The 27,471-nt window shown below is 39.7% G+C and overlaps 4 protein-coding genes across 5 annotated transcripts in view; 2 read left to right on the top strand and 2 right to left on the bottom strand.

Moving 5' to 3' along the window:
• Window positions 1–427: 427 nt before the first annotated feature.
• kng1 (kininogen 1) lies at window positions 428–6,449 on the bottom strand. The gene is made up of 10 exons (XM_026323585.1): window positions 6,437–6,449; window positions 6,251–6,331; window positions 5,963–6,070; window positions 4,780–4,926; window positions 3,981–4,097; window positions 3,674–3,749; window positions 1,968–2,134; window positions 1,783–1,893; window positions 1,598–1,696; window positions 428–1,140 (listed from the first exon to the last, which is right to left on the bottom strand). Exons 3-10 carry the CDS (start codon window positions 6,029–6,031, stop codon window positions 808–810), a joined length of 1,119 nt encoding a protein of 372 aa, XP_026179370.1. The 5' UTR covers window positions 6,032–6,070; window positions 6,251–6,331; window positions 6,437–6,449; the 3' UTR covers window positions 428–807.
• Window positions 6,450–7,839: 1,390 nt separating this feature from the next.
• Window positions 7,840–11,174, top strand: lamp3 (lysosomal associated membrane protein 3). The gene is made up of 7 exons (XM_026323507.2): window positions 7,840–7,992; window positions 8,938–9,009; window positions 9,120–9,202; window positions 9,390–9,515; window positions 9,841–9,913; window positions 10,009–10,179; window positions 10,573–11,174. The coding sequence occupies exons 1-7, from the start codon at window positions 7,911–7,913 to the stop codon at window positions 10,710–10,712; spliced, it is 747 nt and encodes a 248-aa protein (XP_026179292.1). The 5' UTR covers window positions 7,840–7,910; the 3' UTR covers window positions 10,713–11,174.
• A 308-nt stretch (window positions 11,175–11,482) lies between these two features.
• mccc1 (methylcrotonyl-CoA carboxylase subunit) lies at window positions 11,483–24,790 on the top strand. Of its 2 annotated transcripts, XR_004463068.1 has the most exons (23): window positions 11,483–11,790; window positions 12,206–12,249; window positions 12,587–12,726; window positions 12,978–13,073; window positions 13,287–13,408; window positions 13,623–13,770; window positions 13,845–13,966; window positions 14,066–14,177; window positions 14,672–14,753; window positions 14,860–14,987; window positions 15,131–15,314; window positions 15,655–15,764; window positions 15,934–16,150; window positions 16,251–16,337; window positions 16,803–16,852; window positions 16,945–17,082; window positions 17,825–17,932; window positions 18,601–18,672; window positions 18,801–18,978; window positions 20,300–20,514; window positions 21,692–21,777; window positions 22,321–22,495; window positions 24,656–24,790. XR_004463068.1 is itself a non-coding variant. In XM_026323733.2 (19 exons), the coding sequence occupies exons 1-19, from the start codon at window positions 11,735–11,737 to the stop codon at window positions 18,933–18,935; spliced, it is 2,151 nt and encodes a 716-aa protein (XP_026179518.1). In that variant the 5' UTR covers window positions 11,483–11,734; the 3' UTR covers window positions 18,936–20,219. The 2 variants fall into 2 exon arrangements, 1 of the variants encoding a protein (XP_026179518.1); XM_026323733.2 differs by lacking the exons at window positions 20,300–20,514; window positions 21,692–21,777; window positions 22,321–22,495; window positions 24,656–24,790 and having other exon boundaries at window positions 18,801–20,219.
• atp11b (ATPase phospholipid transporting 11B) overlaps window positions 23,384–27,471 on the bottom strand; it is a 42,302-nt gene continuing 38,214 nt past the window's right edge. Inside the window, exon 30 of the mRNA XM_026323732.1 lies at window positions 23,384–25,887. Within this exon, the coding sequence (XP_026179517.1) occupies window positions 25,806–25,887 (82 nt within the window). The 3' untranslated portion in view covers window positions 23,384–25,805. The remainder of the gene's footprint in view (window positions 25,888–27,471) is intronic.

The raw sequence follows: 27,471 nt of genomic DNA, 5'->3' as shown, positions 1-27,471 counted from the left end.
GACTGACTGGTCACCTGAGTGTTCTGTGAAGATGTAGAAATAAATTTGTTAAACATTCACCCAGCTGTGTTTGCTCTTGCACTGTCCCCTAATTACACATGGACTGTACAAGAGGTTTTTTCCTTGACAGTATAAATGTAACCCTACCCTAATTAACTTAAATTCTTGGTTTCCTTTTATTTGGTTATTTGGTTTCCTCTTTCTTTCAAATTTTGGAAATCTAAAGGTTCGATTCCTGAAGAGGGAATTTCAGGGCAGCAACTTCTAAGTCACTTTACAAGAAATTCCTTCGGTCATTTTTAAAATTGTTTCACACATTTGGAACAAAAGAACAAAATTAAAAAACCAAAAATCATCTGGTCCAGTGAGCATTCTTTGTACATGTGTAAACCTGTTACTACAGAAGATATTCACAGAGAGGAAAGTATTTGAGGGCACTACTGATGAGCTTTATTTATATTCACGCATAAAACGAGTACATGTTAATACTATATTTTTGTACACATTGTACTTCTGTAGCTTATTTTTCTAATGAATTGTCACTGAGCTCATTTAATCACTACTTTCCCCTGCATAACCACTAAGCAACAATATAGAGCTCTGGCATCATTTCAGTCCTTTCTGAGGAGTTGCAGAGCCATAAGTGGGTTGTTTACTCCAATCCCTGTTTGAAAAACGCTTACTCCATTAACCAAACCTTTCTAGTCTTATAGTTTCACATCTGCATAGCATCACTGAAGATGTTCTCCCCCCAAAAAATAAACATCTATCAGAATGGTGTTACAAGTGAGAATATTTTTGAAAAATTTATGCCAGCAGGTCTGCATTGCTGAAGGCCCCATCTCCATCTTGTTGGTGTTGTGTTGGTTTTGGTGAGGGCACCGCAGTGGTCGCCTTCGTAGGAGCTGCAGTTACAGCAGGAGAGACTGGGTGGAAGGGCTTCCAGGGCTTGGACGGGCAGTGGAAGGGGTTGTTGTTCACAGTGTCTGCAGCTCTGGAGGCCGAGGCCACTTCAGGGGATGATTTTGGAACCGTCCCATCCTCCTCAGATGATTCTTTGACTGGAGCCGTGGAGGGGGCCAGTGAGGTATACTGAAAATTCCTGAGTGGAGACCAGCCGGGAGGACGACGCCTGGTGAACTGAAGAAAAGTAAAAGGTACTGTTTACGTTATCTGGGTGAATGGTTTGATAAAGATTACGGAACAAAAAAATGTTCTGACTGAGGAAATTTTGGTGTGAAAGAAAAACACAGTCTGCCATTTAGACAGTAAAGTGGATACAACTGTACTCAGAACCTGTTTTAAGTTGTGGAAGTGTTACCTTTATGGTATTGTCACTCTTTCTACATAATAAATAAGCTCTGGGTTGACATGGAATATAACACAGTATAACATTTTCTTTTCTGGTTTATTTCGAAGTTAATATCTGGCTGCTGAGTTTGATTTAAGACCCAGATATTTTTAAGGATGTTTACGTTTCTAAAATCAAGGCAATGATGCATCAGTTATGTATCAGATGTCTTTGGGATGGATTTCTAAAAATGTTTTTAAAAAATGTTGTCTCATGTTTGACTAATTCATGAACAGGTTGTCTTACCAATGAAGGCAGGGGACCGGGTTCACACTCTAGATGAGCCTCAGGGGGCTCAAGCCTCCATGGTGCCACATCCACTGTAGAGAGACAGTTGGTAAACTCCTGCACAGACAGACACAGACAGTTAAATAAGCCTGGAAATGTCCACATTATGTCAGTGATGATACATGATTTGCTTTTCTGTTTACCTCTGTCTGTTCATCAGGGACACACAGTTCATTGAGGTCTTTGTGGTCGGCCTTGGCGCAGGTGGTCTTCTTCATGTCAAATCTCAGGGTGAACCTGAGACCTGCAACCACCTGCAGGGACACGTACACACAGTGGGTAGAAAGAGTTTTCCCACTTTCTTCCCCTCGTATCACCCAGTATCTACCTGTCTGGTGGCGTGGCCGACACTGTGCAGGGTGAACAGGTGAGTGGAGTCCGAGATGGAGTTATACTTGGAAATGGAGACCGCAAGAGGGACTTTAATGTCCTCGGAGGTTTCATCAATCTCCACAGGGCAGCCTAAACAGGAAGCTTTCTCGGGAATGACGTGATCTTGTGAAGAGGAGAAAGATTGTGAAGAAACGTATTGATCTGTCATAGCTCTCCCCAGAGCCACAAGCGTTAACTTTAGAAAACTGTGGCTTCTCTATTGATTCATTTACAGATAAATGGGTTTGAAGCATTAGTTTTATTAGATGTAACTAAAATGTAAAAGTGCCCATCATTAGCATATATAGTATGTGATAAATTATGTTGCTGCATGCTCTCATCTGAAAATATTAAATAGATAATTATTCATATGAGAGGAAAGCTATGAAAAGGCCTGATTTAAAGGCTCAGTGCTGATGCTGCTTCAAGCCTACTGACTACACCACACGACTTTTAATCCTTTTATCCAGACGACGCTGAAAAAGGCAAATATTACACTGATGCACCAAGAGTTTTTCAAGCTGAGCTTTAAACAGTTGCAAAACAATTTGGAAGCAGGACAGAGAAAACAGACTCTTTACTGTAGGTAAACAGTGTGTTGGGTAGACAAACAGATTAAAGTCTAGTCTATGTCACTGCTCTTTATGGTGGGCTGAGTTAACACTGTGCTCTCCCTGTCTGCAGACTGTGTTGATATATTACACAATCACCCCCAGTGTGTGTCCCCTGCACCCACCAGTGTATATTTTTCTCAATGTCTCGCTGTTCTTTTAATGAGAAGTTTGTTTTCTGATGAACAAATCAATGATAGACTATAACAACACACCAACACACCAGAGATTCCTGCTGTTAGAAACTTTCCACACAGTTTTTATCATTACATGGGATGAGAATGGGTCAGTTCCCAAGGTGGAGGCATTAGGTGACAGGAGGATCCTTAATAAGCCACTGGTTCTACAGTTAATTTATTAAATGAGGTTCCAAGAGGAAACTTTTTTTTTTTTAAATCTTAAGAATATTTTTGAAAAATTAATCTCAGTCTTTTTAGTGGAGTTTGTTGGCAAAGTGGAATCATTTACCCTTAAGCTTCCTAAAATGGTTTCCCACTGCAGAAAACAAGAGGTCTTGTCTTGTATTCAGACCTTCTGTACTTTTGACAACATTTATAGTCCAAGGTGGTCACCATTGTGCTAACTATGTAATCTCACCAGATGGATGACTTGAATTAGCTTCTTTTGTTACCACTCTCAGGCCTCTATGGTAAAACTGAAGCCAGAGATAGAAGCCACTGATCTGATCTTAGCTTCAAGCCTGGAAACTGCTGACTGATGCCTGCTAACATGCTCTGTCCTGTTTATTTGATCCATACAAAAGTCTAGTTGTTGCTTTACATTAAATTCTTTAGCTTTCGACATGCTGGTAGGTAGACTTGTTAATCTTTATGCTAAGATAAACATCTGCTGGCTCCAGTTTTATATCACAGGAGAATGATGTCAATCTTCTCATCTATCTCAAAATGTTGAGCTATTTCTTTATGGAAAACGGTTTGACTGAGCTTGCAGCTAATGTTTGGCTTGAAGGCTGTTGTGATAACTGTGATAACATATACGACTGCTGGGTTCATCCATTCAAACCTTTAGTCCTGCTCATTCATTCACTCACCTAGAAGGCAATCCACCTGCTTAGTGTTTGTTTCTGTCTCTGTCATGTGGACCGTGGCGTTGCATGAAATTGGGCTCTGAGGAAGTAACAGTACAGATTATGTTATGATCAGTCCAACAATTAACAATATGACTTTAATTACTAACTTTAAGAAATACAATTTGTACCAAATGCACAGGAACCTATAGCTTTTTCACCCTACACTACATGTTTATAGTAGAGTAGAGAACATGAAAATTCATCCCATCATTCAGATCCTAAGTAGGAATAAGCAGGTATAGATAAACAGATATAGATGGATTATTACCCTGTGTCCAGTAGCCAAATAGTCGCAGTCTGTCCAGGGTTTGCTGCTCCCAAATGGACAGTCACTCCGCCTGGTGGTGAACTGCAGCGAATACACCGAGCCTGCACCGTTCTCTGACTGGAGACACACACAGTGGCTTTGTATCAGAGGCCAAAGTGTCTAAACATGTTTTCCTAGAATTTCCTGGCACCCCTCACCCCCATGTTTGGAACCTTCTAGATTCAGCTCTAAAAGGAGTTGTATAGATTTTTAAAGGACATAACAACCAATAAAGTAATTCACATTAGAATCTTTAACCCAGCACTGAAACATTCAGTCTTGGATTCAATAAGATCATGTTAAATTACTTTGATATAGATGTACGACTGGTTCATTGAGCAACTTTAGACTTTATATATATATATATATATATATATTACAGTACATTAATCTGACAAGTAGCATCTAACAAAGATTAAGCCTTAAAATCCCAAACATAGAACAGGTTCCTAAAGTTTTTCTGCACTGTTGAATCCTGAACTGGTGAAAAAGCGTAATTGAATCTGTAGTAAAGAATTTGTAAAGAACTATACATTAAAAACATGATTTGTAGTGACTAGTCTCATTACACTAAAAAACTTCCTAATGTAGTATATTGTGAGTTATACAACTACACAGCTGAGCGCAGCACTCTACAATACACCAATTGCACCAGTAAAAACTGCAGTATTTTAAAAGAAAAGATCTTGTCTTCACATATAGTCAAAATAAGAGAAAGAGCAGGACCCAAAGAACTGCACCAATACGTCTATCACTGCACCTTGCTGGCTGTTAGTATCTGAAAGAGAGCCAGCTTATATCCGCTGCTTATCCTTTCATTGAACTTGTGCACAGCGCTGCTGACGGCCTTCTCCACAGATGGGTCATCGCAGAAGATCAGGACTCCTGGCTCCACCTCCACTGTCTCCTGGAGTGGCCAACATGCAGAAAATATCAGAAAAGAAAAAGAAAAACTAAAGCAACAGCTCTCTGGCTTTTGACTGGGACCATGATAAATCAAAAAGGCAGAAATATATGTAAGGTCAGAAAACTGAAATGTTTCTGGTGCACAAAATTAGGTAATTATCCTTGCCTTTATTATTTCCATTTTATATAGTTTTATATTTCTGTTTCACTTTACAAGAAAATACTGCACATGCACTCCTCCCTCTGCATTTAGAGTTTCTTTAACTGACATAAACTATGAGGTAATTAAACTTAGTTATAACATTATTATTCTAATCTGTTAATGGATTCTTAAATCCTAAAAGCATATTTTTAGGTACTTTAAGTGCATTTAGCATTTTACTCACTTTTACTCACAGAAGATTTTGCATGGTTGTCACTAATCAGATATTTTCATAGTGTGATATTGACACTTTTTACTTGAACACCACTGGTTACAAACAAATTGAGATTACTTCAGGGTCACAGTCTAAATATGCTGGGAATGACACTGTAAAGAGGGCAAAGTCAGCTTTCAGGACTGACACCAGAGATTCCATAAATGTCACTTTAAATGCTAAATAACTGTCATATAAATGCAGCCATCAGTCATTTACTGATCCAAATCTATAGATAAATCACAATTATAATTCAGCACTTAAGTATAATTTTAATGTTATGTTGCTTTATACTTCTAAGCTTCATGTGGTCTGCAATGAAAGTGATCAACTAACCAAAGTATGATGTATTTATTTAGTAGTAAAGCAGAGGAACATGAGAAAAGGATATGATAGTCTGATAGTGCCCATATTGAATTGTATTGTAATAGTATTTTACTTTTACCACAATTTACTCATAAATATATAGATTAGACTCAGAATTTTTCTATCATGATATTACTACATGTACTGGTCTGAATACTTTTGCAGTACTGCTCTAACCCTTACCACCCTCATCTCTGCTCATGGTGTCATTTCAGTGTAACGCTGTAACTACAGCTGGACGTGCTTTCTCCTTACCTGGACAAAGACTGAGCTGTGGAGGCACAGCAGGCCCAGCACATACAGCCCCACTCTGCTCCTCATCATGGTCCTAATGTGTGACTCTGCTCTGCTCTGCTGTAAGGCCTGGAAAACAGTACGTATCAAACACATTCATCCACAGCTTATCACTGCCATGTTACTGCCTAACCATGCCAGTGTTTGCTGGGCCAGTTTATGGCTGGAAAATTAGCATGTTTTTAAAATGTTCAAGCTTTCACAACAAACTGAAAAATTCTTGAATGCAGTTTGTGGTACAGTACTCACAGTATCTGACTGTGGAGGCCTGCTGTCAATCCTGCTGACGCCTCTCCACACAGGAATGGACTGAGTGAAGTTCTCCTGAAACTGTAGGTGGGAATACACACACGCACACACACACACACATTGATTCTCAAACTGCTCAGTCGGTAAAAGGAGAGTAAATGTTTGCTCTTTTGTTTGCCCTCCTACCTGTTGCGTCAATGCAACACTATCAGAGAGAGAATGAGAGCATATAAGAGATACATTAGTGACTGGAAGAGCTCATAACTTCAACAGATAAACCACACAAACTACTTAAAGTACAGTTGATTGGCACTGACTTTACTATACAGTGTGAGGGCCACTTTGAGGACATCTAGGCCAGTCATCATGTTCTCACACACCTTCTTTTAAGAACTGTTGGAGGGTTAAGACTTGGTTGTAGGTCTCAGGCTGGGGTGAGGTTTAGGTTATGGTTAGGTTTGGGATTGGGATTGGGGATAGACTTTGGTTGGGGTTAGGATAAGGAGCTAGGGAATGCAGTGAGTGTCCTTACAAAGATAGCTGTACAAACATGTGGGTATGCACAGTGTGTGTTTTCACTGGTACTTTGTCCCCGTCAACCTTTAGCCTCAACCTCTGATGTCCCTGCTGCTGGTCTGTGAAGCGAAGTGAGATGTGTTCAGAGGTTATACCCCATATGAATCAGACAGACGCTGCGGAAGATTTTCCTTCATACAATTACAGGAATATGGCAAGTTCAGTGAGTGTACTGAGGTCACCTGAAGACAACCAGTCTTACATACTGTATGGACCTGATCGGTCATAGGCTCTGTTCTGTTTAACATTTAGACAGCTCCTTTAGCTCCATCATGTGAACCTATGCAATGACACATACAGTAAGTTAACACAGTGGAGACCATAGTCACTGTGTACAAACAAAACACAAGCCGATTGATCAAGGTCTAATTCTGCCCCCTTCTACAAAAATACTGTGCTAACTGGCAAGTCAGTGATTTATTTGGTTTGTAAAAATTCATTCACAATTACCCAGACCTCAGTAACATTTTTCTAATGTTTGTTTTCTCTGACCAGCAGTCCAAAGCTTAAAATTATTAATGAATTTAAATAATGACACTGAAAACCGATACATCCTCAAGTCATTTAATTTCTGTCAATCAACTTATTATTTCAGCTTTAGTTGTTTATAGGGAAGTTTCATTTATAGCAAAGCATCATAATTCATAAAGTAACTAATAACCAAAGCTGTGAAATAATTGTAGCTGCTGCTGCTGAAACACACAAACAAAATCTTTAACATAAAAAATGAAACTTAAATTAAATTACATTTAAATTTACATAATTGAACATTTAAATTCACCCTTGAACCATAAGAAAAGGAGGATCTGGACTAAATTTAAAGTAAATTTAGTTTCTGTTTACCATCGAGTGGTTTTTCTGACAGTCACAGTTGGTCTCACATTTTTTCTGTTTTGCTGGCATGAGTCTGCAATCAGAGGTGTCAGCTTATGCTGTGAAAAGCTCCACCTCACATCATTTCCTCTGAAGGAGTCATTTCAGCATTTAGGTGTTCAATAGTTTCACATTCACAAAGCAAACCACAGTGACAGGACCCATCCGGCACGTTTTATATATATAAAAACATACATAGCATTATTTTTCTATGCTCTATTATTTTCAGAACATGACACTAAGGGGTCTGACAGGCGGCAGGTATCTTGTCTTACTGGCTGCTATCTTTCCAGGTGAGTTTTTTAATATTTACATATCATTTCATGCCCAAACAGGCTTAAAACTGTCTTGTCAGATTGTCCTTTGTCTTTACTTTCTAACTAGTTTACTATTCATGGGAGACTTTTCCAGAGCAGCAGTTAATGTTTCTACACTGTTTCTATCTGGTGCAGGAGATAATGCATTTTTCAAATTCATCTTCTGTCACATGAAACTATCTAAAATATTTTTCACTTTCGAGGTCCACAAATGATTTAAATGACATCTCACTGCATCACTCTCAACAATAATGACTTTGGGAGAAAACCAGTGATTGGGACATGATTTACTTCTACTTATCATAATTATTTGAAGCTAAATCTTAGATCTTCGAACCTTTTTAATTACTGTGCAGTGCAGTCTTTGTTTGGTGTCACTGCTGTCTGCTAAATGAGGCTCTCATGGTTTCCTGTCCCACACAGCCCCTGTTGTTTGAGGAGTCTTTAGTGGTCCCACACTTTCCACCTACCTCACTGTGTGGTTTAAACAGACAAGTGACGATGATCAGAGCCAGTTTCCATTTATTTTCAATTTATATCATTGATTCTTTTGAAACGTCTTGGAACAACAGGTTGTTAAAGAGCAAGTCAGTATATCAAAATGTGGGAAATATTAATTAAATATTAACAAAGTTGCAGTAGTAGTTATTTTTAATTACTGTAGTCATCATATTTTGTCATACCAATTGTAGATGGTAGAGGTCAGGAACCCCTCGTTTTTAGTTTTAGTTTTGAGTTGTGTCTTGTTTAACAAAAACATTAGATGTATTTTCTCCACTAGTTTTACATTTTTGTAACATCTTCCTTTTTAAGATTCTTTTTCTCACCAGATTTACTTTGTTGCTTCATATAAACAATATCCACAGCTGAGTCTAATATAAATGGTGATTACAAATAGTGTCAGGTGTCTTCCTTCACCAGGCATCAGCCTCCAGAGAAATGACAGCTCCGTCCAGCTGGTCCTGCAGCCGTCTGAGGCCAGTCCTCCAATAGGTACACACCAGCACAAGATTTAACACTAATACATAACTTCATATATGGTGATATTTTACATACAACATTCTGTAATTGTGTCCAATGATGGGTGTGTGTTACCTGTGCAGGAGACTACATCCTGAAAAGCCTTAATGGGAATCCCTGCATCAAAGCCACCATGGGGGCAGAGTACATCATCACTGAACAGAAGGTTTAAGGCTGCGACTGAGTGCTGTGTGTGTGTCTGTGTGTCTGTGTGTCTGTGTGTCTGTGTGTCTGTGTGTCTGTGTGTCTGTGTGTCTGTGTGTCTGTGTGTGTGTGTGTGTGTCAACAACAGTTTTCAAACAATAAGTCTCACTATCTAGTGATGTGAATATTTCTCTCCTATTCAAATTCAGAAGACTTGGTATTTCAACTTGGACCCCTCGAGGGTCAGGATCAGCGGTTACTGCGACAAAGAAGCTGCTGTTCTCTCTCTCACGCTGCCAGATGATGCTGCTGGTCTGCAGTTCACCTTCAAAAAGGTAGAAAACATTTAACAATACTATTTACATATTCCTCTCTGTGCACGTTCCCCTGTGATCATGTAATGGATAATGGTCTCAATAGATGAAGAACTGATAACAATCCACGTGCTACAAAAATCAAGAGATTCAGGTTTTGCCTCCATAAGGAAAATTGTGGTCAAAAATTACATATGAAACAAGTGTGTGAATGTGAAGACTATAAAACATAAAGTATTATACTAGATACACAAAATGCTCACAAATAATGAAATGATGTAAAAATGCTCATGGCCAAATTCATAGATTTCTGAATTAGCTCCCATTTCTCTATTTTTGTCTGCAGGAGAAAAGTCTTTTTTATGTCTCCAATCTGACCGCTCATGTGTCTCCTGTGCCTGTTTGCCAGAAATGTGCCAGTAAGACCAGACACTGTGAAAAAAAGGTAGAAAATAGTGGTATTTTCTGCTTTCAGGCATCTAATCATCACTACTTTGTGGCCTCTTCCTCCCAGATAAGACTTATTCAGGTCTGGTCGACCATGACAAACTGTTCATGGTACAAGTTGGTCAGAGCTTCTCATGCAAATCTGAGAGTCTGCTTTCTACATCGTCTGAGCTGAAGATCAAGCTGGTTCCTCTGCAGATTCAAGCTTTCACCCAGCCCAGTGATCACTATGGACAAGGTGACTGAGCTGATCATGTGGTGTTTGTGATGCTGGGCTAATAAAAGTCTGTTCCACAGCTCAGAATGAGAGCAGGAGCTTTATCCTGCTCTACATTTAAAACTTTAAGACATTAGCAGGTGCTGAATAAAGATTTTATTTTGATAAGACAAGGACCTAATATACTATGCTCAATTTCAAGTTAATCAACTCTTGTACAGCACAAATTGATCAACCAATATTTTTTCTTGCTAGACAAATGTATCATTCAAAACCAGTTTGATTCTGTGATCCCTGCAACTTTAGCTCAGCATAAATTCAGAGTGAATGAATGACATGATACAGAGTTTCTCCACATATATTTTCCTCCACCAGCTCCTTCTTTTTTCATCCTCCTTGTTTCTCGTGTTTCAGCGGTGGAGTGTTGGGCTGACTTTAACAAACGCATCATTCCCATCATCCTCGAGGCCACAGTGGTGGGTCTTATCCTGATCACTGTACTGACCTTCCTCTTCATCAAAGACCGCCGAAGACAAGGCTACGACAGGATCTGAGCTGGTGTCAGCTGCCGAAATGTACTCCATGTCAAAGAATACCTTATATACTCGCCTACTGCTACAAAAGGTTCTCAAAAATCTTCTCCTGTATCTGAGTTTTTATTTCACAAATGTTTTCTGATGGTAACAGCAAACGTCTGATATTACTGATGTAACTATCAGCAATATATTATATATATTGCAATATATTACATTCAGTGCAAAACATACTATTAAATGTATTTATATTGTTTTTACATCCTCTTTGTAACTGTTATGAACTTCCTTCTCTATTTTAAAATCCTCTATTAGAAAGACTATGATGCAGCAGCACATGCATAGAGATTTTTTTACATTCGTTACTCTCTATTAGTCACCTGACCTTACTTTTTGAATATAGTGTCTATATTGACTGTTAAGATACTTAAAAACTACTTAAATACCAAATTAAAATCAAAAAGCCAATATCGGAATAAATTATATGCAGTGTGCATTTTTTTTCCTTTATTGATCCTTAGCAAGCTGTCAAACAGTAGAAAAGAACAGCCCACTCATTGCTCAAATTATAAGAAAAACAAAAACACAAAAGGTGTGGGGGTTATAAAAATGAGGATAAATAAAACAAACACTTAAAACACATAGAACGAAAAATAAATATCTCCTACAGAACATTAAACTTCTGCCAGTAAAAATGTTTTTCTTTTTAATTCACGGGGAGACGCTGCCCTCTGCTGGTGGAAGGTGGTCACTGCAGGTTCCTCCCCGCCTCCACATTCCCGTTTTCCATTGGCTGGTCGAAACTACGAGGTCTTGGAACGGTCAAAAATAATAATACAGATATATACTTGTTTGTGGCAGTGTTTTTGACTGAATAGTTAATGCAGAAGGTCCTAACTACGCCCTGTTGTTGTATGCTGGGCGGTTAGCTTTATTTAAAATAGAACTAAATGCGTGTGCACGTTTTACTAAATTACCGCTTCGCCTTTTTCTTGCTCCTATAGCTGGTTAGCCAGTTGGTAGCTAGCAGCTAGCTGGTAGCTATGGCTGCAGTTATTCTGAGTTTCCCAACCCTGCAGGGTCTGAGGACATTTGCACGGTGAGTACATCGACTACTTACATGTCTGTTCTGTCCTTACCTCAAACCACCTGCGCGCTTAAAGCTATTTCCTAACATTAAGACGTCGAGCTTATTTTTAACTCTCCGGTTGGCTAGTCTGGTTAGCGCGGCTAAAATGTAAATTCTCTTCTGTGATGACGGTTCCTGCTCTGGAAAAAAGTTATGTTTGCCCCCATTCACCACCAGTGAGTTTACAAAACGTGTTCATAGCGCGAGGTAATTAAACATAAAAGCAAGGTTAAATGAAGGTTTGGCATGGCTAATGCTAGTCTACACATTCAGCTCAGGGCTTTGCTTCAAAGTTAATGCCACCTGCTTTTTGACATGCAGTTTGTTTAGCAAAGCCATGCAGCAGTTTGAATGATACTGAAGATGTTTCCTCTCTGCTATTCAGGAAACTGTCATGGACTAAAAGAGGCGTGAGGCATGTTTCAGGAGGTGAGTGAAGGAACCTTACTAGTGAAATATTACAGAGAAACAACACTGCATATTTGTGAGACAAATGTACAGTGTTGTTTCTCATTAGGTCATTAAAAATCTGTGTTCTCATATGGTGCAACAGAAATAAAAATAACCTGTTTGTGTTGATCCAGTTACAACTAAACACTTAACAGTACATCTTTATTCTTACAGTCATGGGGCATTGACAAAGCTTTTTACACTTTTGTTTACATGTAGCTGTGGTACATGAGTTCCAAGTATCTGAGTCCATGTTTTCATTTGAGGAACACTGGTTGAGAGCTTAAAAATCTTTGGCCTGCTCTGTCCTCTCCAGGGGTCGCAAGGATAGAAAAGGTGTTGATTGCCAATCGAGGAGAGATTGCGTGTCGTGTGATGCGCACAGCCAGGAAGATGGGCATCCGCTCTGTGGCAGTGTACAGTGACGCAGACAGACACTCCATGCATGTGGCCATGGTGAGATGCTGAATAGCCGTGTCTAGCAAAGAGCTGTGCCCTTTAGTAATTCTGCTAACTTGCTTCTGCTGTCAGCACGTGAGGAACTTGGAGTTGCCTTTGTGTACTAAAATGTGTTATACAAAAACACTTCTTTGCCTTTTGTGTGTTCTGTGCCTGCTTTAACAAACACAGTGAGCCAGCATGCCCATTAATAGCTTTTTATTAATGGCTATGAATGTTTTTTGTTTTGTTTTGTTTTGTTTTTTAAGGCAGATGAAGCTTATCACATCGGTCCTCCACCCTCACAGCAGAGTTACCTTTCTATGGAGAAAGTTTTGGAAGTGGCCAAAAAGTCTGGATCCCATGTAAGTAATCCTTTACTTGAAAGACAATGTTTAAAATTATTGCTGTCATCTTCCTTAGGTCCTGTTTAAAGGAGCTACTTTAAAAGGAATTGCAGTTTATGATATTCAAGTTTTTTTATTTCATTGAGCTTGTCTTCATGTTGAACTATTTTTCCTTGACAGTGAATCAATGAGAGGCTTTCACATTGTTAAAACCTGTTTATATCTGTTTAGGCTGTGCATCCAGGTTATGGCTTTTTGTCAGAAAACACAGAATTTGCCGAGGCATGTAAACAGGACGGCATCATTTTTATTGGGCCACCTTCCTCTGCCATTCGAGACATGGGCATTAAGAGGTGACATAGACACACACACACACACATATACTGAACAGAAGGCAGACAGTGATAGTCCATTTCCAGTTTTCTCTAACTAACAACAATATGTAGACCAAAATCACAGATAACTAGTAAGAAAATTACAAAAATCAAATATAAATATTTTGGCTGTAAAAGATTTGGTTAGCTTCTCTTTGGTAATTGATTTGTATTGTTCCATCTCATTTTTTAGCACATCTAAACACATCATGTCAGCTGCTGGGGTGCCAATCATTGGTGGTTACCATGGAGAGGACCAATCAAACGATCGGCTGCAAACAGAGGCTGCCCGGATTGGCTATCCTGTGATGATCAAGGCTGTCCGTGGAGGAGGAGGGAAGGTGAGAGGATGTCAGCATAAAAAACTTTGGCAAAGTAACTGCAGGGAGCATAAAGTGACATGTTCTATGTGTAGGGGATGCGCATTGCACGGTCAGACTCAGACTTCTTGGAGCAGTTGGAGTCAGCGAGACGAGAAGCCAGAAAATCCTTCAATGATGATGTTATGCTGGTTGAGAAATTTGTAGAGGACCCCAGGTAATATTCATTCACTACTAATCAGTTCTACCACCTTTTATTAATGTGGCAGAAAAAGATAAACTGGTCTTTTTATTTCTTTCTGTTTCTCACTTTTAGACATGTGGAGGTTCAGGTGTTTGGGGACATGCATGGTAACGCTGTGTATTTGTTTGAGAGAGACTGTAGCGTCCAAAGGAGACATCAGAAGATCATAGAGGAAGCCCCAGGGGTGAGTGCAAGATGGTGGTCACGAAAATACATGGTTGAATTAGGACTGATCAAAAGTTGCTCTTAATGTTAACAAATCAGGCAAAACTTACAGCTTTCTGTGAATGATTATTTTGACACTTAAATTTGGATATACTGCACCTCACTGATGAGAGTCAGCAAGGTCAGGTGTTTAGGGATTTTGTGCAGTAATTCCGTATTCTTCCTGTTGGAGCAAAGGACTATTTGTTTTATGAAAAAAAGTATTAGCTTGTTAGTTGTTGAAAATGTCTTGTAAAAGGACAAGGTTATTATCAGTGTTAAAATGCCAAAATCAGACATTTCTATTAGTCTTTTTTTTTTGGGAGAAAGGTCATGTCATTATTGTGGTGACAAAAGAGGAAAAAATCTTTCACACACTTAAAAGTTCACTACAAGGTGAGCAGCCCATTATTTTTACTCAATTTCAATGTCTATGTGTGTTTTTTTTTTTTTTTTTTTTTTTTTTTTCTTCAGCCTGGTATTAGTCCTGAGGTTAGGAGGAAACTTGGAGAGGCAGCAGTTAGAGCAGCCAAAGCAGTCAACTATGTAGGGGCAGGTGAGGGACACGCACATACACACACACACCTATACATCCTCAGTACAGTTTCTCAAACTCAGAACAGTCGGTGCATTGACCTCATATCGTTTGTGCTCCTGTGCAGGTACGGTAGAGTTCATAATGGACGCCCAGCATAACTTTTACTTCATGGAGATGAACACCAGGCTGCAGGTGGAACATCCTGTCTCTGAGATGATCACTGGAACTGACCTGGTGGAGTGGCAGCTCAGGGTGAGTCAGGAGAGAGGGCTGAAAAAGCAAAAACAGGGAGGAAAAGTCTGATGATGGAAAAAGCTTGGAGGTTTTTTTTTTCCCCCCTTCAGTCTGTAAAAGTTTTGACAGAACCGGATCATATTTGTGTTATTGTCCTCCAGGTGGCAGCAGGGGAGCGTCTCCCTCTCCTCCAGGATGACATCATCTTAAGGGGGCACTCTTTTGAGGCTCGGATCTATGCAGAGGACCCAAACAATGACTTCCTTCCAGGGGCGGGACCTTTGCTGCATCTTTCCACACCTGCACCAGACCAACAAACACGCATAGAGACTGGAGTCAGGGAAGGTAGGGAGTCTAGATCTAAGAGTTTTTCACTCTTTTTGTAGTGGCATTCTGGGGTTTATAGGGTTAAGTGTCCAATTTTTAACTTACTGTCATGGCTTGATGTATGGCAATAGTTGCAAAGGCTGAAAAGGTCAAATAAAAGATGTCACGTGCTGTGCGAGAGCACAAACCTCAGCAGCTATACAGTGTCTTTATAAAAAGTAGAAAATGTATCTATATGAGTTTCAGTCTTAGATACATTTTCTACTTTATTTTCAGAAGGAAAAACCCCATAATGTTAAAAATACTAGGAGATTTACAGGATTTGTGTGTTTTATTCTGTATGCGTGTTTGTTTTCAGGGGACGAGGTGTCTGTGCATTATGACCCAATGATTGCCAAGCTTGTTGTGTGGGGAGAGGATCGATCAGCTGCTTTAAAGAAACTGCGTTATTGCTTACGACAGTACAATGTAAGGCTCACACTCAGACGTGCTTTGCGTGTCATGGAACTAAATTTGTAATATGACTACAGTATTTACTAAACCTAAATCTCCTGTTGGTAGGCTCTCATTTCAAAATACCCAGATGTCATGGTTCTGGATTAACTGTCCTTTGCTTGTTTTGTCTTTTGTGCTTCAGATTGTAGGACTGAACACTAACATAGACTTCTTGTTGAGCCTTTCGGGACACCCAGAGTTCGAAGCTGGAAACGTGAGCACCAGTTTCATCCCTCAGCACTATGCTGACCTCTTCCCCAGTCCAAGAGCTCCGTCAGGGGCAACGGTCTGCCAGGCAGTCCTGGGGCTGGTGCTAGAGGAGAGGAAAAACACACATGCGTTCACACAGACCTCCACTGGTAAGGACATAATTTTTCCTTTGTGAGGGAAAATTACTTACAGTGCATCTTTAAGATAAGTAAAGTGTTTCTATTCTTAGTGTATGTGTTTGATTTTCAGACCCTTTATCCCCATTTGGCTCCAGCAGTGGCTGGAGAAACAACATAGAGTTTAACAGAAACATGACACTACAGCTGGGAGATAAGAGTAAGTAGCAGATGTATTGTGAGCCTTTACTGCCCCTGAATGCCTACAGGTAGGGAGGATGAATAAAGGTGGGACAGCATTTTGTTGTTAAATCTCAGTAAGTTAAAGTTGGGGATACTGTCTAAGAAATGCAGAGTGACTCAGTTTCTGTTCAGAGCTTTTAGATCACATTGTGGATTGAACTTCATCAAATGGAAAAGAACATAAAAAGTTATCAAAATGTCTATTGATTTATTTTTTGTAATGGCACTGAAGATGTTAGTGTTAACTGTGTTTTAATAAGCACATCAGTAGAGGACAGCTCATACCTGTGGATCCGATTCATTCCATGTTTGAATAATTAAGTTTAATAAACTCATTCACTATTTAATCTTTCTATTAAAATACTGAAGTATGATGGTGATGGTGAAATCCCAAACTTTTTTTTTTTTTTTTAAACATTTCCCTTTATGTGTATGTCTCTAGAAGTCGATGTGATTGTCACATACAACAAAGATGGAAGCTACAGTATGCAGGTGAGCATTTTTCACTGTATTTTACTATAGTATTAATAAGTGATTTTCACTATAGCATTCAAATTTTGAGCCTGGCATTTTTACTGTTTCAGATTGGTGAGGAGGAGTACCATGTGACCGGGGAGGTGGAGGTCGAGGGCGGAGCTTCATTCTTGCACTGTTCAGTCAATGGGGTGAAGTCTCGTTCCAAACTGGTGATCCTGGACAACACAGTGCACCTGTTCTGCACAGTATGTTCTAATAAGTCACACACATCAGTGACACACTGCTGCACTGGGAGACATGTTTCTTCATGTTTAAATATCTGACCTGTATGTTGTTAAAAATAAAAAGTCTCAGAGAAGGGAAGCTCTCAGAGAGACAGGAAATTGTTTTTTTTTGTTTGTTTTTTTTAACAAATATTGAGGTCACAGGTTTTGTATTGAAGAAACATGTCACCCACTGCAGTGGTGTGACAAATGAATACCAGAAACTGTCATCACTTTTCTTGTTCTGTCCACACAAGAAAGGGGGGTCCAACCCATGTTCGTTGAGGGCAACTGTCCTGCCTGTTTTCCGACTTGCTGGTTCAAAAACTCCTTCAGACTCGTTTGCGATATGTAAAACTACATTTACTGTACCACTGTCTTTGTGATCCTCAGCTGTTTTAAATCTGTACAGAACCTTGTTCATTTGTCCTTTTTACAGCTGATTGATATGCCGATAACAAACTGGTGATACAGTTTGTTTATCCAAATAAGTGATTATGTGAATGCTGGAAATTCAAGCTTTCCGCACTTGATTTAAAGAGAATGACACTTATCACTGCAGCAAATGTCTCTATTTCCACGCTTCATCATCTGCCATCTTCCCTGTCTGGTGGCTAACCGTAGTGTTTGACGTCTGACGTGTTGAGGAATTAAAGCCTGTTGGCGTCGTCTTTCCTCAGTTGTCGGTAAACTGTCAGCTCTGCCTCTAACATGCTGTGTGCAGGAGGGAAGCTCGCAGGTGTCTGTTCCAGTGCCCAAGTATCTGGCTGGTGTGAGCGGCTCTGGGGCCCAGGGTGGAGCTGTGGCCCCCATGACTGGAACCATAGAGAAGGTGAGTTAGGATGTATTGGAGAATAAATTGTAAGTGGTGGTGAATAAAAATTTTTGTCATCTTTATTTTTCTTTGGGCTGGGCTGCAATGGTCTTTCTGGACATTTGAAGAACTTATAATAGAAAAATACATGATATACATTATACAGGAATACATTATTGTATTAACAGAGAAGCTGTACAGAAGCTGCAGTGAAAAAGGCCGAGGACAGACAGTGACAGGGTCCTGATTGTTGTCCAGTATTACACAAAATGTCCTGTGAAAATAATGTACAAGGTGAAGTGAAAATGATGACAACTCTGATTTCCTATTTCAATTCAAGTGCATTATAACACTTAGTAAACAAAAACAGATAGAGAAAATAATTGACTCTATAAATACAATTAGAGGCACAGAACAGCACTGTTTCACTGTTTATCTAAAACCCACTGGCAGCCTGGGTAATGAGACTGGAAGCAGAGGTGACCTGAGGATATCTGCTGCCCAATTATCAACAAACCCAAGACAATTTTGAGATGAGTGAATTTTAGAAAGAGAATGACAGTAATTTAATGGAAAAGTAATGCAGGCACAAACAATTTACTAGTTAACCTGGAGAGACATCATGGGTTTGTTATTCTGAATGTACTCTGTCTGAGCAGATGAAAAAGCTGTTGTGTTGTGTTCAGGTGCTAGTGAAGGCTGGAGATAAAGTGGCTGTTGGAGACCCGCTGATGGTCATGATTGCCATGAAGATGGAGGTAAAGGACTCCTGCTGGCTCTGCCCCACACACATTCTCACATTTGAACCACTCTGACCCACAGGCACACACACTGACTGCTCACGTCCTCATAACTTGCTGTGTTGGTCATTTTCTTGTGTCTGCAGCACACGATCCGGGCGCCTAAGTCGGGTGTGATCAAGAAGGTTTTCTTCAGCGAGGGCTCTCAGGCCAATCGCCACGCTCCGTTGGTGGAACTGGAGGAGGAGGGGGAGGATAATGGGGATGGTGGGAACCAGTAAAAACATCATAACACATAGAAACAGCCACAGCACGCAGAGACAGGTAGGAGAGAGCTGGGGATACTTATTGTGACATCTGGAGGGAAACAGTCCATACATATGGATGTAAATGGTTTGTAAATATCACAGGAGTCTCTGATGAACAGTTGCCTTTTACAGAGCACAGGATTGCCTTCATGGCTTTTTTTTTGTGCTTTCCAATGTGTCTTTTCTCTGAAGTCTCTGTCAGCTTTTAGTATCTGTCGCGGGTTGGGAATCCTCTCCTGCTGTTTAGTTTAATGCATTTCACTGATGATGTAGATAGTCTTTTCTCTATGGAGACTGAAAAAACTAAACTGTGTCTGTGTATAAGCAGATTTAAGACAGAAGGTTGTGAGTCAGTGGGATGGCCAAAAATAGACAAAATACACAATTATGGACTAGAAATAGTTACTGAGACTGATGGGAATGTTTGTCATTCATGTGACCTGAAAATATCTACCCTCATCCCCACATGGATTGGATTGGATTATATATTGACCTGTGTCACTGTAAAGTGAAAACAATGCACCTTCAAATTTGCTTATTTTCTAATATTTTCTGATGAATTACTCCCATGATTGTTTGGAGAAAAGTCTCCTACTGCATGTATATATTGTAAAACTCTACCCCTATTTAAAATAAGCTGTTTGTAAGCTCAGAGCACAACCCTTGTCGTTAAACACTGACACTTTGAAGCTGCATGTTTGTCACTGGACAGTGATAATGAAAGAAGAATGGCTGGCTTTAAGTTCAATTGATATTTACTGGGGGAAAATCTTTTGTATTGGAGTTTGTCCACATTGGCCTAATTTAACTGTGTCCTTCCAGGCTGACTCAACGGTTTCTCTTTAAACTGTTTGTACTGTTGTATGAACCAGTCTGGGTTGAGTAGAACAGAAGGTGGTGAAATGATAAAAGGTTTTGTCTGGAAAGCTCCACTTATTCTAAATGATTCTGATAGAAAGTAAAAGTTGCATTTGCATCTGTTTTGTGAACTGATTTGGCTCTAACTTTAAAAACAAATGAAATGTTAGTCACAGAGGGATTTGAGCAGACAGATGTTTTTCTGTAATAATTCCTACCAGCGGTGATTTCCCACACCACAGACCTGTGAACGCTCTTCTTACTCTGCCATGAGGCCTTGAAGAATAGAACTAATTAACACATGTATTCATTTCCTGGATTATTGTGAAAGACATGATAATGGATAAAAAAGTGATAATGGACTAATCAGACGCTGTAATAAAATATTGTGAAAGTATACACAGCTTCATCTCATACTTTGAGGATGCACATATTGAGGCACAGGGATTTTTATTGATTTTAATTTTGGCCAATCAGAGCTCTTTTCAGGTCTATGTGGGTGTGTACAGACCAGGATTGATTGACATCTCCTCCAGCTTCAACATGAAGGCCTGATCCATCAGGGCACCTGCAAACAGGTGTGCACAGTCTACATGTCAGCTGCACAAGAAATCTGAGTAAACAACAGTGAAGTGAGGAATGAAGTTACTTCTTACTTAACCCAAAGATGTAAACACCCTCCATAGCTCAGCAGGTAAGACTTTGTTTTGTTTCTGTGAGAAATAGTCGCAGTAATTTGGTGAGGTGTTTGGCATCATATTATCATGAATGTTCTTTTTCTTCCACCTTAGCAAGTCATTTTTAGGGCTGCATTTAATATTTTCAGGAGCATAATTAAATAATCGACATGTTCACTTTATAAAATGTTAAGAGTCCAGTGTAAAGACCCAGAGAGTTAAATTAATAAGACATTTTTAAATACTCAGTACTTCCTCAAAACCTTAAATTTACAAATATAAAAAAAATTGAGAAGCTTTGATCAGCAAAATTTGGCACTTTTGCTTCATAAATTTAAATCAAAAATTCTTGTTGGTGTCAATTAATTTTATAAAAATGATTCAAATTATTTTAAGGCTCAGTATAGTTGTAATCTGCCACCTTTTTAGAAACTTTGTAAGTACAACTCAAAGTTTTTTTTCATGTCATGTTTAGTCTGAGCAAAACCAGGTGTGTTTTCACCATCGTAGAATCTTTATTGTTTTCCCTCAGTGTTTAGCAGTTGTGGTCTTGTTTCATTTAGTGCTGGTCTGTTGATGTTATGTCTAACAGCATTTATAATGAAGTCACTCCCCAAAAACCAGCTTTTTAAAAATGTTTATTTCGTAAATAGATCTGCATTTTCAGAAACATCAGCTCTAAGACAGGTTTACAGACGGGAGGACGAACTGACAGAGTAACAGAAGAGTGATGATGATGGTGATTGATTATCTGTTGATTTATTGATGAGAGGAAGGAAGATAAATGATTTCAGTTCTGCAGTGACATGATCTGCAGCCTTGAGCTTTACTGGTTGTTGCTCTGGCCACAGGATGTTCTGCAGCAGATTTGTTTTCAGCTGATTTTATCAAGTAAATCCTGATTTGATTCACGTCTGCAAATCACAGCAGAGTTTTTACTGAGCATCTCTGTATTGACATTTGCTGGTTGACCCTTGTACATGTATTTAGTCTGTGGATATTTGTAGAAGCAGGAATATTTGGTGCAAAACCACAACTGTAGACACAGTTGAACAGTTCTTTGGTGTCTTTAATAGGATATCCAATTAAACTTGGATGGTGCTTCTGATGAATGATGTGATGATCATGTGGGTTGAGCTGTGATAAAATATTAATTTTTTAAAATTATGTGTCTGAGTAATCTCCTGTTTCTAGAAATAACCCAGAGGCCTCATGTCCAAACCCACTGCTCTTCTGTGAAGTTCAGCTGACGTCAGCGCTGTGAAGTTTTAGAGAATCAGGTAAGAATGTCACAAACAAACATGAAACTATCACACTAGCCACTTAGGCCTTGGTTACATTTGATATGTAAGAAACATCTGTACCTGGATAAAAATGTACATAACCTGTACTGGGTATACATTGTTGTTTACCCTCAGGTGAGGATAGCGACCTAAAGTGTTCAAAATGATGTAACCAGGTAAAATAAGCAAAATAATGTTAGATTTTAAAACGGTGCTTATGGAAGTTTATTAAATAATTGACCTTATTTAATTCCAGCAGTTATTTCAAGATGTCCTTTTCCCCGGTGACAGTTTTATTTCATAGTAATTCAAACAAACAGGGTGGAGCCCCTTCATTGGTTTTCACTCATATTTGTCCTTATCATCATTAGTTAGGTAGAGATGTTGCCTTTTATCTTATTAAACTACTTTTCATTCTGCAGGTACAGATGATCACACTTTTTTGTATATCTCTGCATACACGACTATATTCAGTTTGTATTTCTTCACGTAATTACTGATGTCATAATGTCTATTTCTGTTTACTTTTGAACACATTAGGTCTCCATGCATGAGCACAAGGAGGCATCAGAACTACACCAAACTCTGCAGGTGCTTCTGCACAGCTCAACCTCATCTGCCTTTGGTCAGAAAGGACTTGACTTGACTTCCCTGCTCTACCATCTGCTGTGACACCGCTCTGCAGCGTCACCGCCTCACACTCCTCAGCACAGAGGTTAGTGCTGTTCATCAAGAGATCAGAGCTGTCTGATGTTTCTGTTGCCTAGAGTTCCTTCTGGCTGAGTGACAGCTCAGCTTGACGACAGCCCTTCAGTGGAATCAATGTTTTACTAGATTTAGGTCAAATGGGAACAAAAACAGTTTTGAGTCAAAGTCAGCCACATCATGCAGCTCTGCTCTCTGTTGTGTGTGCTGAATTTACTAGAGCAGCACCATGGATGTCACAGATTAAAGGATAGGTCCGCACTTTTTCACTTCTGTCTTTACAACAAATCGGCTTCTCAGATGTACAGTGACAGTTTGTTTGTTTTCTGGTGTAACAAATGAGGGACCAAATCCACAAAAATATTCTGTACTCCTATTAGTATTTCTGTAGTGAACCTGAGCAAGAAAAGTGAAGGAACCCAACACTACAACGATTTCTGAACCCAAGTGATTTGTCAAAGTAAAGCAACTGAGGCCTTCTCAGTATGGACAGGAGGAGTTATTACAGCTGTTGTTTTAAGACAGAACTGACAAATGTGACCCCATTCTTTTTAAGACGGCTTATTAAGGACTACAAATGGACAGTTGTGACATTTACAGGTCCAATGATAGTCAACTGATGGGTATTATGGGAATTGTAGGCTTCAGTGTGTATGAATGTGGTACTTACACAAATTTAATAACCTTTACTTTTTAAAGGTATTTAAGGGACAGTGGATTCAGTGTTCCTTAAATTTGGAAGATTTGTTAAAGATGGATTAATAAGCACTGATTTTACTATAAGTCATACTGTGGGGCTCCACTGTAAGGCTGAATCCTATATTTCCCATAATGCAACTAAACAGCATCTTTATGTAGATCATACCTGTCTATTTTAAATGTACTTGTTCCACAAGTATAAAATAACAAACCTTTTATTACAAAGGGTTTCTGCCGCCAAAGTCACAATGACAAGCAAGATTCAGGTCAAACAGGAAGAGCTTAGACAGAGGTTCAACCTCCTGATTACAAATCAGGATCAAGTCAAGGCTGCTGCATTCAGGCCATTTACAGGACACACACAGATATATTGATATGTAAGAAAAGTTTAACACAAACAGAAAAAATATACTGCAATAATAAATAGACACTTTCACCATAAGTTGCACCTGTGAACAAACCAAGGTAAATATCAACATGTACCATGTAGAAAATAATCATCAAAGAACATGACCGACTCCCAGGTTGAGCTTCTTCCAACAGTAACCATAGCAACAGAAACATCCTATGACTGAGCTGAGGCATATACTGACCATTGTTGATGTCAAGTTTAAAACGGTTGTCTTGATTAGCTTCTACATTATACTTCTGTTGCCTTGTGGAGTCAACTGGATTCTGTTAGAAATAAGAATCAAAATGTTCCTAATTTTACCTCTTCTGACTTTTTTGGAAGAACAGAGTGTACTACGCATTAGAGAAATATTTGACAGCATGTGGTCACTGAGATCGTACTTTACTTCCATCAACCACATGGCTGCTGTACAGAAAACACACCAACACTCCCACACACACACCTCATCAATGAGTGATTAGATACACATGGTAAGAACAATGTAACAGAAAAATGATGATTCAGATGATTTCAATGGTGACAGATGTGCAATGGTTTGAGAGACAAAAGAAATATGAGAAAATGGAATCTCTGACATGCAGCTTGTGCAAATGTTCTGCTCTCGCTCCATGGCTGAAGCTGAATTAGATTTATCCAAGACCTCTCTCTGTCTAAAGATGGAGACATTCTGCTGTCTGGTTCCACATGCGTCAGCCATGATTTGGAAAAGCGTCTCCCCATTAAAGGCACGTTTGTCACACTGAAATCCAAATGGTATCTGAGCAGAATGTCATGGAATATTTTCAGGCAACTGAGAGGGATGACTCCAAACTTTGTTTGTACAGATGTTAGAAAATCAGATTAGGCCCAATTTGCAGCCCTGGTTTCCTTCATTGCCTCAAAATAGTCCCTGACATCACAGCCGTCAATGCTGAGACGCCTGTACTAACCAGGCTGAATCAGAAAAGGCATTCAAGATCATGTACAAAGTAACAACAGGCTCAAACAGCTTCTATCTGCAGTATCTTTAATAACCTATCAATAATATAACTTCTTGAAAATGTATGGCTTTTTAAACAGACCCCATCCGGCATGCTTCAGAGTGACGCACAGAGGACTGAAGAAGCAGCACGAACAGAACCAAGTCTTCTCAACAACAATAGAAGCTTCTGTACAATCAGGCACAAAAATAAACACTTTTTCTTTTAAACTCCATCCTGAATCCTTTGGTCTTTGGTGCCACAGTAGAGATAATGTATGTACAGTTTTAAAACAGAAGGTAACAAGTGAGCTGAGCTGCTGGCTCAGAAAGGCTCTGGATGCTACAGGACAGTGGGAGATCCAGCTTTGTCCCTTTCAGTCACAGTGTGAAATGAAGGTGCTGCAGCCAGGTGGGTAACTCAAAGACACATCCAGGCTGGAAGTTTAGGGAACATGACATGTTGATGGACCTCAGCAGCCAGTCAATGCCTCCCAGAGCTTCTTATGTAGTCTGACTTTGTGTAGCTTCTGTCCTGGTGCTACATGGGTGATCTTGGTTTGTGTTTCTTCAAAACATCTCTGTCCTTCAGTGACGTTAGTCAGCTTCTCCCAACCAGCTGAGTAAAGTTACAGCCGTTTGGCTGCAATACTTCATGACATTCAGTTGTAGCAAAAAGTCCAGACTGTCAGAAATCTCCTTTCTGTGTCTACGAATATATATAAGACTTAAAAGGTCATTTAAGTGCCAGTTGCTGGAAAAAATAAGTTTGGCAACTGTAGTGAAAATCGGAGAGGGCAGCACCACAAATTAAATGCAAGACTTAACATGTCTTCTCCAACGAATATGTTTTTGGATTATTTTGCAGGCTGCAAACACCCTGTAAGCAGCAGGAATCAGATAATTATTGGTGCTAAGATGCTGACTTGATCTTTTTACAGGAGTCGTCCCACAGTTGCCTTCATGCTGTGCTGACTTGCTCCACACTACATATTCAATTTCCTTCCATGATCGCCTTTTCAACCTCTGCCAAGAATTGATTCACTGAGATGTAAATGAAAAACAAAGGGGCTGCTGCACCACGACAAGTCCTTTGGTTTCACATGATGTAGCAGCTCCTGTTCGAGTTCGCTTTGCATCCAGCAGCACGGAGTTTAAACCATAGTAGGTTTATAAAATGGTGGTGGGGGGAGGTTGGGGGTGAGTCATAGCAGAGTGGCAGGTCTCTGTTACAGCCGGTAGCCCTGGGACTCAGCAGTGGGTGGCCTCGATGGGTGACAGCGTCAGGATGCTGCGATCGTTGGAGTAGAATGTCTCTGTGTCGCTCCAAGACCTGAAAACAGGCAGCAGTGACTGAGGGTTAGGAGACTGACGCTGTGCGAGTGTGCTGGAGGCGGCAGAGCGCTCAGCTGTCACTAGCTAAAACACTCGGAGCAAGAATAAGAGAAGAGATGAAGAGTGGAGATGGAGGAGTGAAGAGTAAATGAGCGTGATGGTATTGATGACAAGCAGCCAAAGCCTCTCCTCATTCACTCCCACTGTCGGGTTAAGCTCAGAGAATAGGGACATGTGAATTAAAAGGTGATGACAGCTGTGGGTGTAAAACTACACCCACACAGTCACGATGAAGCAGGTTAGCTGAATTTTTGAGTGCTATGCTGTTAACAGTGACTAACAGTTTTCCCAACTTTGTTTCCTGTTAAGTACAGAAGACAGAGATACTGATATGAACTTTTTTTTTTAAAGCTATAAATGAAGACACATCAGTTTTTAGGCTGATCTGTGTAAACCATGGACATGACCACTGGACACTAATACCAATGTCTGGGGTTCACACAGAACAGCTTACTATTCCAAACAGGGTCTAATGACTTAATGAAGCTGTTCAGCGACACCTCTACTGCCCTTAACTATCATGTTTCCTGTCACTCAGTTCTTAAACAATGGTGACAACAAGGGCTTGCTGCTACAAATGTTTGGTGCTTCTTAAAACACATCTATCCCATTAAAAGTCTTTCAGTTTGAAATCTGCTTTGTTTTCTGAGCTTGCCTCAATTTGTTCATTGAGGAGGAGGAGATGAGGAGAGACTTCAGATACCTGAATCATGGGTGAGAATCAACACAATCATCTTAAAGAGAAACAAATCATGATGAACAAGCATCAACAACATTCTTTCCTCATGTCAGGTTTCAGCACAATCACGATTACTATCATATCTACAGCAGCTAAAACATACATCCTGAAGTTTAGCTTTTAAATAGTGTCACTTATTTACTAAAAAAATAGGTATCACATCATTCTTTCTTCCACAACATTAAACAAATGCATATAATATAAAATCTATGGTTTCTCAAGAGCCTTGGAAGAATTGCTTTGGAAATGACACACAGACACAGACAGCACTTCTAAAGGTCACAACGAGCCAACTTCACATTCTACCTCAAAGCGCCAGAAGTGAGGAGCAGAGACTATGGTTCAACATCCAGAGATCAAACGTCCATTTAAGCTGCTACACCTGATGTTCATCTGTCGACACGGTAAAACCTGATGTATGTATTAACTGTCCTGTCATTGAAAACTATCACAAGAGGACAACTTTCTAATGACTGTATGACTGTCCATTTCACATTGTTAGCTGCTCTACTCTGAGTACTTCTGGCCTTCAATGTAACGCTGCTTTCTGCGATGAAGACAACCGTTTTAAGACCTGGTGAACAGGAAAACGGGGCCACTCTGGGACTTTACATACGCTCACATGCTACAACACTAACTCAGCTGTCTACAAGGGCTGGGGTCAAACTGAAACATCTCAGTGCTAAAACCATCTTTGCTCCCGAGGTTGTGACAGAACAAAGAGGACGTTAGCACCAAAACACTTCAGAGATATGCTGGTGGGAACATGAACCCAAGAAAAGA

This window comes from Mastacembelus armatus, chromosome 4 (genome assembly GCF_900324485.2).
Source record: "Mastacembelus armatus chromosome 4, fMasArm1.2, whole genome shotgun sequence".
In the NCBI taxonomy this organism is placed as follows: Eukaryota; Metazoa; Chordata; class Actinopteri; order Synbranchiformes; family Mastacembelidae; genus Mastacembelus; species Mastacembelus armatus.
Note: the sequence above shows the minus strand (reverse complement) of the source record. Positions and strands in the feature narration are given on the sequence as shown.

Bases quoted from the DNA above. Each gene is read 5' to 3' on its own strand.
- kng1 (XM_026323585.1), bottom strand. From the start codon at position 6,031: ATGATGAGGAGCAGAGTGGGGCTGTATGTGCTGGGCCTGCTGTGCCTC. The intron at 4,927-5,962 runs GTAAGGAGAAAG...TGGCCACTCCAG, and splicing joins ACAGCTCAGTCTTTGTCCAG to GAGACAGTGGAGGTGGAGCC. The intron at 2,135-3,673 runs GTGAGTGAATGA...CCTCTTCACAAG, and splicing joins GCAGGTGGATTGCCTTCTAG to ATCACGTCATTCCCGAGAAA.
- lamp3 (XM_026323507.2), top strand. From the start codon at position 7,911: ATGCTCTATTATTTTCAGAACATGACACTAAGGGGTCTGACAGGCGGC. The intron at 9,203-9,389 runs GTTTAAGGCTGC...ATTCAAATTCAG, and splicing joins ACATCATCACTGAACAGAAG to AAGACTTGGTATTTCAACTT. The intron at 9,516-9,840 runs GTAGAAAACATT...TTTTGTCTGCAG, and splicing joins TGCAGTTCACCTTCAAAAAG to GAGAAAAGTCTTTTTTATGT.
- mccc1 (XM_026323733.2), top strand. From the start codon at position 11,735: ATGGCTGCAGTTATTCTGAGTTTCCCAACCCTGCAGGGTCTGAGGACA. The intron at 12,250-12,586 runs GTGAGTGAAGGA...TGTCCTCTCCAG, and splicing joins CGTGAGGCATGTTTCAGGAG to GGGTCGCAAGGATAGAAAAG. The intron at 12,727-12,977 runs GTGAGATGCTGA...TTGTTTTTTAAG, and splicing joins ACTCCATGCATGTGGCCATG to GCAGATGAAGCTTATCACAT.